The sequence below is a fragment of the Daldinia decipiens genome, assembly GCF_022478715.1.
Source record: "Daldinia decipiens strain CBS 113046 unplaced genomic scaffold F4813scaffold_3, whole genome shotgun sequence".
Lineage (NCBI taxonomy): Eukaryota > Fungi > Ascomycota > Sordariomycetes > Xylariales > Hypoxylaceae > Daldinia > Daldinia decipiens.
Genome location: NW_026054546.1, coordinates 432,918 through 448,463, shown reverse-complemented (window position 1 = coordinate 448,463; position 15,546 = coordinate 432,918). Strand labels below are relative to the sequence as shown.

Here is a 15,546-nt window from a genome sequence, read left to right as displayed (position 1 = left end):
AGCGATAAGATAAGAAATAATTTCTTAGTTAACGCTAGGATGCATCGATGCATCAATGTCGATATGTAATTCACTTATACGCATTTGTATGCGTTTCGAATTGGCCGTAAGAGTCATTCTTGATAGGCTCATCCGGCTCAAAACCTGATGAGACATCGTAATATTATTTATAGGACCCCGAGGTGGCTTTTCCATTTCAGCGAGACTTCAAATCCGCATATCATAAACCCGCGAAAATATCGCGACCCGCTCCCGAGGTCTGCATTCGCAAAAGCACCTCTCCCAACTGCACTTTTCCGATATCCTAACCTCTCCCTACTACGAGCGTCTCCTAGAGATCAGCAATATTGTGCGCAATTCTTACTGTTTAAGACTGTTCCGTCTGACCAGCGCGCGACGCTGCGGGGGACCGGTATGTTGAACTTTGTCCAGGTCATTACGACCCCTACCGCCGACACCCACGGTGCCTGCTTGTTGCTTCACTTTGACAACAAGCGCTATATAATTGGGAATATTGCCGAGGGAACACAGCGCGCTGCCATCCAGCGAAACATTGGCATACAGAAGGTTGAAGATGTTTTCTTAACAGGTGTGGTTAACTGGCAAAATGCCGGTGGCCTTCTAGGCACTATCCTCGTCCTTGCCGATACCCTGGCTAGCAAGATAGATAGCCTCAAACAAAATATCGAAGAGCGTAAGAAAAAAGGGCTCGAAGCCCGTAAATTCCGTGCCCATGACATTGTCATGCCGAGGCTTAGGATTCACGGAGGCAAAAATTTGACACACCTACTCGCTACGGCGCGCAGGTTTATTTTCCGGAAAGGACTGCCCTTGGACCCTCATGAGGTTCGCGAAGACCCCCGCTCAGTCGAACAGCAAGGATATAAACCGGACTGGGAAGATACCAACGTTAAGGTGTGGTATATGCCTGTCCAGTCGACAACGATCGTATCGACTAGCCCTCGAAAACGGACGCACGAGGAATTCGCCGAGGCATCTGAAGTGGATGGGCAGCAACCCACCCTGGACGATGAAGAGGACAGAAAACTGGTTCAAACTGTAGTCACCCAGATGTTTGACTCAGACTGGAAGATGGACGCGCTGGTAGAAACTACTTTGCACCAAGTGAAGCAACCCGCGAAAATATTCGTCCGGGATGATAAAGGTCACATCCAAGTATATACAGGTCCCTTACCCGGAAGTGGAGAGGCGGTACCAAACATACCTGTATTAATACGTCGACCATGGCCCGGAGCAATGGTACACGCACTGCCGCGTACGAAACCCTCAAACCAATCCTTGTGCTATATTTTCAAAACCCATGAGCGACGAGGAAAGTTTAACCCCCAAGTAGCTGCAAAGCACGGCGTACCTAAGCAATCCTACACACTGCTCACGAGTGGCCAGAGTGTAACGGGTACAGACGGGGTTGTAGTAACTCCAGATATGGTTTTGGAACCGAATATTCCCGGGAATGGATTTGCTGTCGTCGACTTGCCGGACCCTTCTTATATCGATGCGCTCGTGAACCGTACGGAGTGGTCAAATGATAATCTTATGGATGGTGTTCGCGTTATCTACTGGATTCTTGGCCGTGGAGTCGTAAACGAACCCCGGCTACAAGAGTTTATGCAAAAGAAGCCGACAATCAGACACATCGTGTCCTCGCCAGACAGCTGTCCGAACAGGCTCGCGTTTGATTCAGTCACAACTCAAGCTTTCAAATTACGATGTATTGACCCTGACCGGTTCCGCTTGCCCATTTACGACAATAACGTGTCAATTTCGAACGCCTCGACGACGGGTGTCTCTTCTCTCTACGAAAGTAGCAAGCTTGGGAAGGTTGTACAATTTGCACCTCAGTACGTGCATCAAGATGACAAGATTATTCCATTCCCAAATATCGAAAAGTTGGCCCGAATGGATATGGATGATGAAATATTAAAAATGGCTCAAAAAGTCAAGACGAGGGTTTCAGATCCTGAATTTCTGGCCAAAATCGAAAAGGTGGAATCGGACATCCCAAACCGAGATGCAGAAATAATTTCTCTAGGAACTGGCTCTGCTCTGCCATCTAAGTACCGCAACGTCTCTTCTACACTCCTTCGCGTCCCGGGATACGGTAACTACCTGTTCGACTGCGGCGAGAATACGATTGGCCAGTTACAGCGGGTTTTTGGTAACGAGCTCCCCGAAATCTTGCGAGATCTCAAAGGCATATGGATCAGCCATCTCCACGCAGACCATCACCTAGGCACCGCTTCCGTCATCAAAGCATGGCACGACGAGACGACCCGGTCAAACCCCTCCGCTAAGCTCCTTGTCGCGTCCCACACGCACATGATAGACTGGCTGCGAGAATACGCGGACATCGAGAACTATGGTTTCGATCGACTTTTGACTGTCATTTTTAACAAAGGAGATTCTCGTGTATTCTCGGAGATGGAGACAAGGGCCATCGGGTTAGAAAAGATCACGGCTTGCCACGTGAGGCACTGTTTCGGTGCGCTGGCCACGGTCTTTACTTTCCCGTCTGGGTTCAAGGTCGCGTATTCGGGCGATTGCAGGCCGAGCGACGATTTCGTCGAGATCGGAAAGGGGGCCACCCTGCTCATCCACGAGAGCACGTTCGATGACGAGCTTCAAGGCGATGCTATCGCTAAGAAACACTCGACTATGTCTGAGGCTATCGATGTCGGCCGTCGCATGGGCGCGAGGAGGATCCTGCTGACGCACTTCTCGCAAAGGTATCAGAAGGTGCCTATAATGGAGGAAAACTTGGAGATTCGCGCCGATGCGGAAGAGAGCAAAAGGGCGGAGCTAGATGAGGTGGTCCTAGTGGCATTTGACTACATGCGAGTCAAGCTAGGAGACTTCAGAAAGGCGCAGGCTTTCTTGCCGACCTTGCAGAAGCTTCTTGAGGGCGCGCTGGATGATCAATGATAAGTGTATGGATATTAGAAAGGGGCTATACTATCGCAACCAGGCCTTGTCTATGATCTATGGTAGTGGTAGCTCACTCGCCTCGTGACTTGGATTTGGATATTAGACAATCTCCACTCCAATGCTAGCACATTCGCCATGCGCTCAATGGGGCGAATGGGGCGGATAGGGAAGACCAAATGAAGCTGGAGACGTCGTCTTATATGGTACAAACTAGCACAATCATAACCAGCTAACCTAGGTTAGTTGTCTCCTAACAGGGACCAAAAATAAATAAATAAATAATTGACATTACTTAAAAGAATCCTTGATAACAAAGTACCGGACTGACCTGAGCCGTCCGATTGCCCACATCAACCGATTTCGTAGATTGAGCAATAGAGCATCTAACTACACCCACGACAACCTATTCTAGTTTTACCATGGACGTATAATTAGGTACCTAGGTATCACCGCACTATCGGGACGAGAGAATAATACTACGATTCTGATAATATAAAGTTTTGCTTTGCCTATCTATCTCGAACTAGTTGGTATATATAAAGGTACGTAAGAGTCAACTAGGTTAGGTTAAATGGCAGTCCATATCAGCTAGGTTAGTCATCTATATATCCATCAATCCAACCTAGCTACACCCACCACTCAAGCCTTCGAGGTCAAGCTCATTGCCGCCAGCTGCCCCGTCCACCCAGCAGCCTCGCCACCAACCCGCTTCAGCGGCGCCTCGATAGCGATAGGCGTCCACACGAGGGAAGCCCCGTTGATGCCCAACCGGGCTAAGAACTCTTCTTCTACAACCGCCGCTGCGCCGTCGGAGCTCACGCGCGCGAACGTCTGGTTGCCCCGCCCTATGATGTCGAGGTCGACCCATTCTTTTAGAGGGACCGTGGTGTTCAAGCGGTAGTAGTTGCCCGAGGCGAAGAGGGTTATATTCGGGGTTAGCATAAGCGCGGAGTCCCGGCCGGAGATCAGAGTGGCGTCTTTGCCTGCTTGGTCGATTCGAAGGCGGAGGGACAAGGTGTAGTCCCGGCCTTTGGAGGAGAGGGGCGTTTCCAGGGAGCAGAAGGAGTTTATGGCGAAGGCGGAGTCCACGGTGAGGGGACAGTTTGCTCGTGCGTCGTACTTGTTTCCGGACTGGTCGGTGACGGTGGTGCCGGTGGTGCCGGATGGGGGTGTGGAGCAACGACTACTTTGGACCGATCGAGAGGTGTAGTTGAATATTGTCGATCCAACAGATGGGATCACCCGGTCTAGGTTCTGGCCCGGTGCGACGGGATGTAAAGCTGAAAACGACTCAGCGAATTCCGACGCGGAGAGATCCCCTCCCCACTGCTTGTCTGCGAGGGCCGGGATCCCGTCTTTCCAAGCATAATAAACTTCGGAGAAGACGGATGCGTTCGCGCCGTAGTCATTCCACAAGGGCGCAACGGCTCCAAGGACCAGGGGGTTGGACCTCTCTGGGTTATTAGCGGCGTTTTTCGTGTCGAAGATGTAGGGCTGCCATATCCCGCCTGTTTCTGGGTTGCCGTTGAATGTCCGGGCGACGTTTACGACCTGTGGATAACTTCCGGAATATTTAAGGACAATGTAATAGGTGTCGTCAGAGTTGAGAACGGAGTAGTTGTTCATAATGTAATCGTGATACGGGTTGTCCTCGAAAAATTCCCAGTGTTGTACCGAGATATTGTTGTAGACGTTGTTGTATTCGGGCTTGGGAGGGAAAGTACCCCAGATGCGGATGGATTTCCCAGATTCTTGGTAGATGTAATCTGCCATTTCATTAACGAATCGATTATATTCGTTGGGATCGCCGGTGTATTCGTCAGCGCCGATATGGACGGTCTTGGAATGGAACCAGTCGAGGAAAGTGCTCCAGATGGTTTTCATAGTAGGTATTGTGTCCGGATGCGAGATATTTAATAATGATAAGTCGCTTTCAAGTGCTAATTCCGGCTTCCATTGCACTATGACTAGTGCGTGTCCTGGGGCTTCGATCTCCGGGATGATAGTGACTCCTCGGGAAGCACAAGTCGACTGGATCTCTTCGAACTGTTCTTTCGTATAAGACTCATTCTTATACTTACTCAAGCCGGCCAAAGCTTCGGAATCAGACCATAGGCGGAACCGAGCGTACAGTTCCAAAGAATGCTCTCTAGTGTATAGGTCGACATTGTTATATAGATTATCACTCAGATGGAGCTGGAATGTATTTTGCTTGAAAAAGCTCATGTAAGAGCACATTTCCATTATAAACTAACCAGCACCTTTCGTTAGCCCAATCACTCGAATTCACATCGAATTGAACTTATACCTTATACATACCTCTGGTGGATAATAATGACGAGCTGCGTCGAGTATCATACCTCGAGTCTTCCACCCAGGCGCATCATCTGTTTCCCCATAGGATAAGGAGCCATTTGAGAGAACTGCTTGCTGCAAGATAGTTCGCGTACCCCACCACACACCCAAGGGACTCGCGCCAGATATGACAACCCCTGAAGAGTTGACTGAGAGTGTATACCCTTCAGAAGTCGGAGAGTCGCTGGCATCGGTATACTTGCTGGGATCACCCAGCGTGAGAAATATAGTATCTGATGTAGATTTTTCACCAACGGAGACGCCAATATCGAGACCCAAGACACTGTGTAAGTCGTCTACGAATGTCTTGGCGAAATCTTGTAGACTTGGTGGAATCAACGTCTCTCCGGTTTCATCACGGCTTTGGGCAAACTTGGAGTCCACCAACACTCCTTTAAGGGATGCAATTGGATATGCCCCGTTGCTAGAAATAGTAAAAGGAACAGTAGGTATTCCCACAATCCTCGAGGTAGCAAGGACAGCTTGAAAAGTGTTAGCTTTTAATTTGATAGGACTAAAATCATAGGGTAGCATCGACGAACCATTGGACAATGTGGTGAGCCACAGATAATAGGGATGAAGAAACACCATCACGCCAGCTAATTATTATTGATATTATATCTGCAGGAACAGAAATCGATATCAGCGAGACATCATATGGGGGAATACAAATTCTACCCAGATTACTCCTACATATGGCGACAGGCTTATCATTATATTTATGTATGGCCTTTCCTTGCAGTATAGCTTGCAAGAAGGCCTGCTTCTTGGCCGTCGCCATATTGGACCATATTGGATAATGGACTAATCATCTTGCTATCAAGTTGATGAAAAGCAAGCCGGGCTTGACGATCGCTTGAATGCTCATGTAACCTTGGGGAGCGGGGTTGATAAGAACCGAATGAATAGGTAATAGTATTGATCTATATAGACTATAGCAGGGTAACAACGGGAGGTTTACTATCAATTGCTTGACCTTGATTCCAATTTGAGATGCATGTTGAGTACCTACCTAAGGTAAGTGGTACCTGCCTCATGTATGTTAGGTAGGTATGGACCTACATACATTTAATGTAGGTACTGAGGGCGCAAGGTACGTTACATTGGATGTACGGAATAGCTAATGCAACTTAAACTTAGGTAGGTAGGTACCTCCTACATACGTCACGCGAAGACCTAGGTAGTGACATAGTGGCACTGTGTCACATGACCTAAGGTCATTGGACCCACTTAGTGTACACATAAGTATACACATCTTACAGATATTAGATATTCCTCCTAGATACTTCATAATACAACAATAACAAGGATAATATGACACACCATTACACACTGTGCCCTAAAGTAAGGTTCGTAGAAATACGTCAAAAAGAAAGTGCCTTTTCTTAAAGGTACCTAGGTACCTACCTAAACTATGAAATCTATGAAATCGATAAGATAAAGTTGGTGGGGTTACGTTCAAGGTTAGTGGGGTTGACCCTGCTTGAGTCTGTGTCACCTCCAGAATTGTAAGCCGCCGTTCAACAAAATCAAAAGTTATTTTTGCAAACAACTTTATTACCTTTCAACAATCTTCATCAATTTGACCCAGTGCCGTACTATTGTATTAGTAGAGGCCTCGCCAGACCAGACCTGTGGAGAACAAGCCGAAACCACAATTTCTCAAGTAGCTCTTAACTATACAGTCTTATACATATATTAGGACATATCAAGCCAATATTACTTCCAACAAAAGAATAGCGCCGTCGCAGATATCCATCTATCCAAATATCTATCATGGAGACCGAAAACTCCACCACGATACCACCATCGCAATCGACTCACTTACCCAGCACCAATTCTCATGATGAAATAGCGAATCGGGAAGTTCCCAGAAATCTAGCCGATGCCGATGCCGCCCTAGAAATTTCGGACGACGATGACGATTTAGACTCCGTCTTTAGCGATTACGATGATATTGACGATGGCCTCGGCCCAGATGGGGAACCAGACATGACGCGAAACTTCAACCGACAACAACCCCTGCATTCTAATCAGCAGAAACCTGCCGCTAACACCGCCGCTAGCGTAGATGATCAGATCACGGCTCTCTCAAGACATGCTGCTAAGATACGACTAGACGATGTCAAGGAGGGACAAGACCGGGAGAAGGATAAGGCTGATAGGGCTACGAGCGAACAGGTCCTTGATCAGAGAACCCGTATGATTCTTTACCAGATGATCAATCGCGGCGTAGTCAACGAGATATATGGCGCAATTAGTACGGGAAAGGAGGCCAACGTATATGGTGCTATCGCCTATCCTGATATCAACGGACCGCCCGTCCAGCGCGCTGTCAAGGTCTACAAGACAGCTATATTAAGCTTCAAAGACCGCGAGAGATACATCACTGGCGAGCATCGCTTTAAATCCGGCTCAAACAAGGGCAATAGTAGGAAGATGGTCCAGCTATGGGCAGAAAAGGAATATCGCAACTTGCAGAGAATACACTCCGCCGCTATTCCTTGCCCTGAACCCCTACAGCTCAAGCTCCATGTCCTCCTGATGAGCTTCCTCGGAGATAAGAAAGGGTACGCGTACCCGCGATTGCGTGACGCCAACATCCCCCGCGATGATGCGGATCAACTCTGGAGAAAGCTCTACGTTCAACTCTTGGGTATCATGCGACGCATGTACCAGGTTACGCGGCTAGTACACGCAGATCTGAGTGAATACAACATTCTATACAATGACGAACAACTCTACATCATCGATGTGTCTCAAAGCGTGGAGCACGATCATCCTCGGTCACTGGAATTTCTTCGAATGGATATCAAGAATACAGGTGACTTCTTCCGCCGACAAGGGGTCGACACGCTATCCGATCGTACCATCTTCGACTTCATCACGGAGTCCAAGGGCGCGATGGAAGAGCCAAGACTATCAGAAGTGATAGAAGAATTATACGCTTCGAGGTCGCAACCCGGTAACGACGAGGCGGCAGCAGCCGAGCTGGAGGTCGACAATGAGGTATTCCGAAATCAATATATCCCCCAGACACTAGAACAGGTCTACGACATCGAGAAGGACGCACAGAAGATTGGTGAGGGTGAGGGAGACAAGCTCGTCTACAAGAACCTCCTCGCGGACCAGGTAGTGACGAAGCCGAGAGAGGCAAACCAGAATTCAGAGGATGAGTCGGATGAAGGAGCAGCTCTCGATAGTGATGACGACGACGATGACGACGATGACAACGACGAGAGTAGATTTGAGAAGGGGACACCGCGGGGGAAACGGTTTGAAGATAAGGATGAAAAGAAGGTATGTTATGCATTAAAACGTTATCCCATTTTCATTACATCCCCCCTTACTCCAACATATATATCCGCATTGGTATATTGTTCTAAAGTTAGGGACATGCCATACTAATAAATTACAGCAACGCAAGCAAGCAGCTAAAGAAGCCAAGGCCGAGAAGCGGAAAGAAAAGATGCCGAAGCATCTCAAGAAACGCCTAGTTGCTGCAACGTCCAGAAAAAACAGGTAGGTCCGGGGCTACAGTCAAAGTAAAAAAAAGGGGGTTCAGCCTGTCATTTAGTATATAAATACCAGCGTCAGTACCCTTAAACATGCATAGCTATTCGTGTCCTAGTATTCAGAAGAGGTAAGTCGTTTTGATCTCGTACTTTTCCAACCTCCAAACCAAAACACTCTAGCAATCATATGACGAAATCCCAAAGCGCACAGTCTAGGCCGGCCACTGCGTTTTTGCTAGCTCCTAACCTAGTAATAACCGTGGATTGGTTCTTGGTTAGAATGCGTACTGAGCTAGCTGCCCCCCTTTTTTGGCGGGAGTTATATGCGGATCAAAGAGAGCTCTGATGATTGCTTTTGCTAGTTATCTATTTTGTTATGCCTACTTCGCTATCATATCATATTCCTCGTAAGAGATATCCGTTGGACGTATTTGCTGAGATCTCTATTTGTAATTGTGTAGGTAAAGTATATGTACTGGCTTCTCTGCTTGTTTCGCATATAACATCCAAGTTACGACCCGAGACTACCATGTCAAAGCGCATAGTTATATTTATTAAATGTCAAGGTTTATTTAATCTCTCAAGGGCAAGGCAAACATTGCTTTCGAAATCCAGACTGAATAAAAACTATGATATTAATATCTGACTATCTACAAAAGAATGCGCACAATATCAATTCTATGGTTTCCCGACACGCCACTCTATTTATGACCCTCCATCAAGTCTTGGTATATGCCGATTTCGAGTGATACTCTCTATCGTTCTGCTTTAATGTTATATATGTTGTTATATATATGCGGCGAGCAGTACAGCTAGTTAATCGAGTCTCCGCCGAACAAGCCAACGGATACTGTTAGTTAGTCGTGATACGTTATATAGACTCGTGAACCACTTTAGTCAATCTGGAGTCTCCTTGTTACCTCCAAAACTTTTCCTTCCTCTGCACACCATCCCAACCTTATGTCCCCCCCCCCACCTCCCTAGTTTCCCGAGCTAGAAGCACTTCATCACATGTCATCGTCAATCTCATCTCGCAAGGCCAACGCTCCCTCTCCTACCCATTAGTACTTCCATCTCGACAAGCTCGACGGCATATTCAGGCTCTCCCTCTAGCGTATCCCGTATTAGGTCCACGGCTGCTACTGTTGTCGTGGACTGGTTTTCTCCTTCTCCGGTTGTAACTTGGATATCGGTATTGGGATCCGCGCCGTGCTGTAGTAACGCCTTGATGGCGGCAACCCACCTCTCGCGATTCTCCATAAGCCTCGCGCTCGATGATGTCTCCAGCAAGTGCGTCATCGTAACGCTGCCTCTTGAGAAGTAATTCCGCCCTGCTTTCAATGCCTTTGTCCACAGCCTCTCGTCATCGCGTGCGGATGCTCCTGCTTCGAACAGAATATCTAGCAAGCGGGAGTCTGGCATATCGTGGTGGAACTCTGAGTAATCTCCACTGAGAGCGGCACAAGCGCTGATGCCATCAGCCTTGGGGCTGACGACAAAAGGCAGAAGTTCCTGGGCCTTCTTCCTTTTCGCTTCGCCACTTAGTTTATTTAGTTTTGTATCGACGTATCGGACCAGACTAGCCTGGACGGCGAGCGTTAGGAAGTCTTTCCGCTTAGGTGGCTTGCCAATATCCATTGGTTCGTAACTGGACCAGTGTTTCTTGAGAAGACTTGGGAGCCGACTCTCGTACCAATCGGGATCCTCGTGGAGAGGTTTGTGACTCTTCAGAGACGCGACCCAGATCTGTTGGCATGTACTATCTACCTCGTCCAACAGCTCGCAATATTTCTGTAGATCATCAATCTTGCTGTCAATCCTCTCAGCATACCGCATCACGTTCGAAACCAATAGCCACGCATCAGGCCGGACTCGCCAGCTTGGCCATGCCAATACCGGAGATTGCGTAACTCCAAAAACCTTGATGTGCCTCGCAAATCCACTAAGTAGTGAGAAGTCCAGCTCTATATCATCGACGGGTTTAACACCAGGGAGTTTCTGCCATATGTCCTTGCGCCGTACCCATTCTTTAGCTGTCTGATCAGAAAAGACGACTCGTTTCCCCGTTTCTACGGTGTTAGAGTTAGTGGATACCCCCGTCTCGGCAACTAGAAGGCCGACACAACAGGTTTGTAGCCGGCTCTGCATTTCATCGGCTAGACTTTCGACGGCATCATTGTCGTAAGGACGCTGGTTATCGTAAACCATCCTCAGCTCGCCCGTGCCAGGGTGCAGATAGCCTTCTTCAGCAAATGCGAGTGTAATTAAGCTCAGCGGCTGCTGTGCTCTGAGGACAATATGAAAAATCCTAGATGCGCTATGCTGATGTTCGTGGCTTAGGTTTTGCAGCATACGCATGTACAGGCCGTCAGGCCCTCCGAGGTGCGACGGTAAAGAGTTCAACATGCCCCTTAAACTGCGCAAACTGCAACCGACTACCATATCAATCGCTAGCCTAGCCCATAGTATATCGCCATGACTTTTCTGGGCTATCTCCATACAGAGATTGTTGGTATCTGGTAACCCAGGAGCCTCATCTTCAAGTCGGCCTGCCACATATTGCGTAATGGACCGTTCTGTGTGATCTTGGAGTTTGATTCTTGGGAAGTCAGCAAAAGCTTCCTCAAACACTGTTAGTTCACGTGAGGTGATGATGAATTTAATGTTGTCCTTGTTGCTCATGCTGTTGACGAGTTTCGAGATCTCTACGTGAGAATCCATAGCCCATTTGCTCTGGCCCCAAAATTCATCTCCCGTGTTCTTGTAAGTGACGTCAAGCTCGTTTGGCTCATATTGATCCTTCCGATCTATAATACGGTATTCGTCAAGCCCGTCCATGAAAATGAAGAGGCGTATGTTGTCAGACATCTGGGCGAAGATAGAGTAGAATGCTTGGTTAAGATTGCGGTTGCTGGTGAATAATACTGGAGGTGGCCAAGGGCCATCGAAAAAGCTAGGAAAGGCGACTCTAATGAGATCACGTCTTGCTGATAGGATTTGGTATAAAATGCTGCGTTGAAAGCCTTCGTAGGATTTCTGGATCGGACCACCACCTTCGAACATGAAAAAACAAGCCATGCTTAAATCACCCCCGTTCCCCCAGTCGCCGTCGAGGAGTTGCTCTTTCAACTGTTCGGATCGCCATAGGTGCCTCATCAGCGTCGATTTTCCAGATCCAGCTGTGCCACTAATCCACTACACAACAAGAGTTAATCAGTGCTGCAAAAAAGTACTAGAGGAAAAAGAAATAACTTGGCAAGTTGTCTTAGCCCTGGTATCAGATAGCCACAGCTGAGGACTATATGATCCTAAACAAACAGCAAATAGACAACAATGAAATTAAGGCACTTACTAGGACGGTATCACTAGATCCGAGGAATTTAGGGAGGGGAGATTGGTTAGGATCCAAGATCCAGTCACACGTATCGCCATAGACTGGGTCTATTCGGGACTCGCGTTCATTCATAGTGTCGAAGTAAAGAGCATTAAGGATTTCTAAACCCTAAGAGTTAGCAACGAAGGAATTACGTATAAAAGGCAGAAACGCCGGGTATTACGTACCTTGATTTCGGGGTTCTCTCGCCTCGACTTCGGCGGGTGATAGAGCAGTTGCTGCTTTGACGAGATACTGAACAATCTGCGCATATCCTGGGTCGTCTCTGCTCTTACATCTTGCGAGGTCCTGGTGGGTTACCATTACGTCGAGCTTTGATACGTTGAAGCCATCGTAGGTCGCGCAGTCCCTTGGGACTATCATCTGGATCGTCCCCCTTCCCAATTCCATTCCATCAGCATCCTTTACGAGATCAGCCGAGGCTGTTATGGTCGTTGGCAACTTTTCTCGAGCACATATAATTCTTATGTCTCTCGAAATCATAAGAAATGTGCTGTGAAGGTTCTCGAAGGCTTTATCGCTTTCCTTGAAAGCTTTCAGGAGCTGAGGCGTCGGCGGAGTCGGTGATAACAGAGCAGTTGTAGCAATGCATTCACCTAGGGAACGCTTTCCACCCCTTACGTGAGGTGTACCTAAGAAGACGCACCCAATAGTCTTAGGGTACACGTTGCCCAGCTCGACGTGTGCGCCGTATATCCGTGACATCGCCGCCGTGACCAGGGCCTCTTTGATAACAAGACCGCCAATGCCATGGCCTACAAAGATGATAGGACGTTTGGTCCTAGTACGCATACGAGCAATATCTGCTAGCAGGCTTTCTGCTTGCTCGGAAAATGTACCGCTGGTACCCAAGGCTCCGACCCATCCCCATACAATAATTCTAACACCCGGGATATCCTGCCCGAGAAAGTCGCGAGGAAAGCAGACACCGGCTTTTGTCCAGGTCCCGCTGCGTTGGCCGTAGAGTCCATGGACGAAAACGATATCGACGCCGTCGTCGCCGTGTTGGGTGCCGTCAAAGAGGATAAGAGGACCTCGGCCATCTGGGCGTACCAGGACCTTTTCCCGAGAGTCGAGTGTCGAGCTACTCGATCGGCCTACGCGGTCTAGGCGTAAGCTTGAAGAAGAAGCCGGGTCGCGCGATCCACGAGCGGCACGAGCTATTCTAGCCAGAGCTTCCTTGATCCTATTCATTGTTCGTCGACGGTATCTCCCCCTCCTCTAAACATCCTAAACATCGTCAAGAAAGGATTGACGTAAATAATAGAAGAAAAGCAAATTAAGTGAGTGAAGTTTGCGCGATGTCAGACGGGGTGGGCTTTTAGTCGTGGACATTGGCCTACATAGGGTCTAGGGCATATAACAACGACCCGTGCCGAGTCCATTCAATAGCTACCGGAAGGCTGCCGTTGGAGCCGTGGGCTAATAAACTGCGTGCTTTGGGGATAGGCATGCAGGCAAGGGGTCACGGACAGGTAGATAGGTAGACAAACTGGGATTCGTGGGCCTGCGGAGCTGCAAAATGATACTGACACGTTCTCACACCCCTGTTTCCTATCCAGGTCCTGTCCTGTGTCCCTGTCTCCAAACCCATGTTCTAGGTAAGAAGCCCTGCTTCTCGACATAACTCTCTTGGCAACCATGTGTCTTTTGCGTGGCTTTGCGTTTAGCATTTTGCGTTTAAAGATTTGCCACCACTCTCAAGGGAAAATACTGCAAGTCATGTTTCATCCGTCGCATGTTACTCTTTGTTGCCCGTACCCAAGGAGGGGGAAGTGTTAAGATCACCAAGTCCGGGATTGTATGTATTCCTGTAAGGTTTATCCAAGGTTCATTGCTGCAAGTAAGAATTTATAGTTATTCATAATCTATCTGCATCATGTACATAACATTATGTAAGTTATGTACATAGTTACCTTAGGGTTAGGTACCTATGTATGTACCTTAACGTATGTACCTTAGGTACATAAGGATTCCGTGCATAAGGCCCCTTCCATCAGTTTAGGTTAAGGTCTTTTTCCCTTTCCACACCTCTGGGAAAGTAGCGCGGCAGGTGCATGAACTAGTTGCATACCCATGTACTTAGGTACCTATTTAACCGCGTTTATACTTCCATATTGTGGTTGCACTATCTGCACCGAACTTAAGAAGCTACCCAACCTAACTTATTTAGACCTAGTTACCTCATACTACATACATAGGTACCTACCTACCTAACCTAGGTAGGTAGGTTATGTATGTATGTAAGAAGTAGCGAGGTAGCCTATCGTATACTATGTAATGTTGGTGGATACATGGATTTATTTCGTCGATTGTGTCACAGAAGGGTCTTGGCTCTCTCACCTTTCGCCTTTACTTGACAGGTCACATTTGTAATTCGGTCTACATTTCGTATTAGGGTGAATAACCTAGGTTACATACATAGGTACATATCACGGGTCGTGCAAGAGAGCTGCATTCCGTGATATCGGAACTTCAACTGGTTGGTTACCGAGTGTTATTCGCCACCTTTAAGCCGCGGCTTGGTCTGCAGCAAAACTGTCATGTCTCACGTACATCGTACATACATATGTAACCTAGGTATGGGTTCTATCATATTTACCTAATACCTAATACCTAATCTAAACCTCACCTCCTATTTATTACATAGTAGTTAGGGTTTAAGACCTTTAACGTCTAACTCCGCCAACCGCGCTTACGATAAGAAAAAAAAAAAATAAACCAACAGCAGCAAAATAATGGAACTAGTTTCGCTAGTTGGCTGAAATATCTTGACAGGCCGAAAATTCCCTATAAATGTGGGTAACTATAGTTATGTACATACCTACTATATTGTCCCATACCTTGATCCACACCTTTTTACACCTTCACACTACCAGACTAGCTAAGCTACTACATATTACATACGTATGTTAGTTAGGTATGTATGTATGTAACTAAAAGTTATTGACGCTCAAAGAATCAATACACCCCACGCAAACCTCCAGAACTCCAGACCTCCTACGACGTGAGATTTTGGGGTGGATCACGGGAACTGGAGGAGCCCCTCAAAGCCCCTGCTAGAATCCCAGCCCCGATTATTATTTAACTTTAGTCACGGATGGTCCAGGTTCTTTTCCTGTTTAAGGTAGGCCCGGCTTACATATGTAGAAGGTCTAGAGGCTGGTCGGCTTACAAGATCACTGAAGCAAACATGGTGCCGAATCGGGTATCTGAGGATCAGAGCTTGGGGTTTAACCCAAGATCCTCATATTATTCCTCATATTATCACGAGATTCTAAAATTGTTCTTCCAAACAAATTTCCAACTTTATAGTAACTGACCAATCAGATACCT

General features: G+C 47.5%; 4 protein-coding genes across 4 annotated transcripts; 2 read left to right on the top strand and 2 right to left on the bottom strand.

The window, feature by feature from the left end:
• Positions 1-89: 89 nt before the first annotated feature.
• Positions 90-3,233, top strand: F4813DRAFT_345249 (uncharacterized protein). The gene has a single exon (XM_049241749.1). It carries the CDS (start codon positions 148-150, stop codon positions 2,941-2,943), a length of 2,796 nt encoding a protein of 931 aa, XP_049103632.1. The 5' UTR covers positions 90-147; the 3' UTR covers positions 2,944-3,233.
• Positions 3,234-3,428: 195 nt separating this feature from the next.
• On the bottom strand, positions 3,429-6,234 carry F4813DRAFT_345247 (glycoside hydrolase family 20 protein). The gene is made up of 3 exons (XM_049241748.1): positions 5,844-6,234; positions 5,266-5,783; positions 3,429-5,196 (listed from the first exon to the last, which is right to left on the bottom strand). Exons 1-3 carry the CDS (start codon positions 5,890-5,892, stop codon positions 3,586-3,588), a joined length of 2,178 nt encoding a protein of 725 aa, XP_049103631.1. The 5' UTR covers positions 5,893-6,234; the 3' UTR covers positions 3,429-3,585.
• An 843-nt stretch (positions 6,235-7,077) lies between these two features.
• Positions 7,078-8,827, top strand: F4813DRAFT_385345 (Serine/threonine-protein kinase Rio1; the record flags this gene model as incomplete). Its single annotated transcript, XM_049246237.1, has 2 exons — positions 7,078-8,601; positions 8,720-8,827. 2 exons carry the CDS (start codon positions 7,078-7,080, stop codon positions 8,825-8,827), a joined length of 1,632 nt encoding a protein of 543 aa, XP_049103630.1.
• An 825-nt stretch (positions 8,828-9,652) lies between these two features.
• F4813DRAFT_168140 (uncharacterized protein) lies at positions 9,653-13,499 on the bottom strand. The gene is made up of 3 exons (XM_049239155.1): positions 12,378-13,499; positions 12,169-12,311; positions 9,653-12,011 (listed from the first exon to the last, which is right to left on the bottom strand). The coding sequence occupies exons 1-3, from the start codon at positions 13,402-13,404 to the stop codon at positions 9,843-9,845; spliced, it is 3,339 nt and encodes a 1,112-aa protein (XP_049103629.1). The 5' UTR covers positions 13,405-13,499; the 3' UTR covers positions 9,653-9,842.
• Between the last annotated feature and the right edge of the window lie 2,047 nt (positions 13,500-15,546).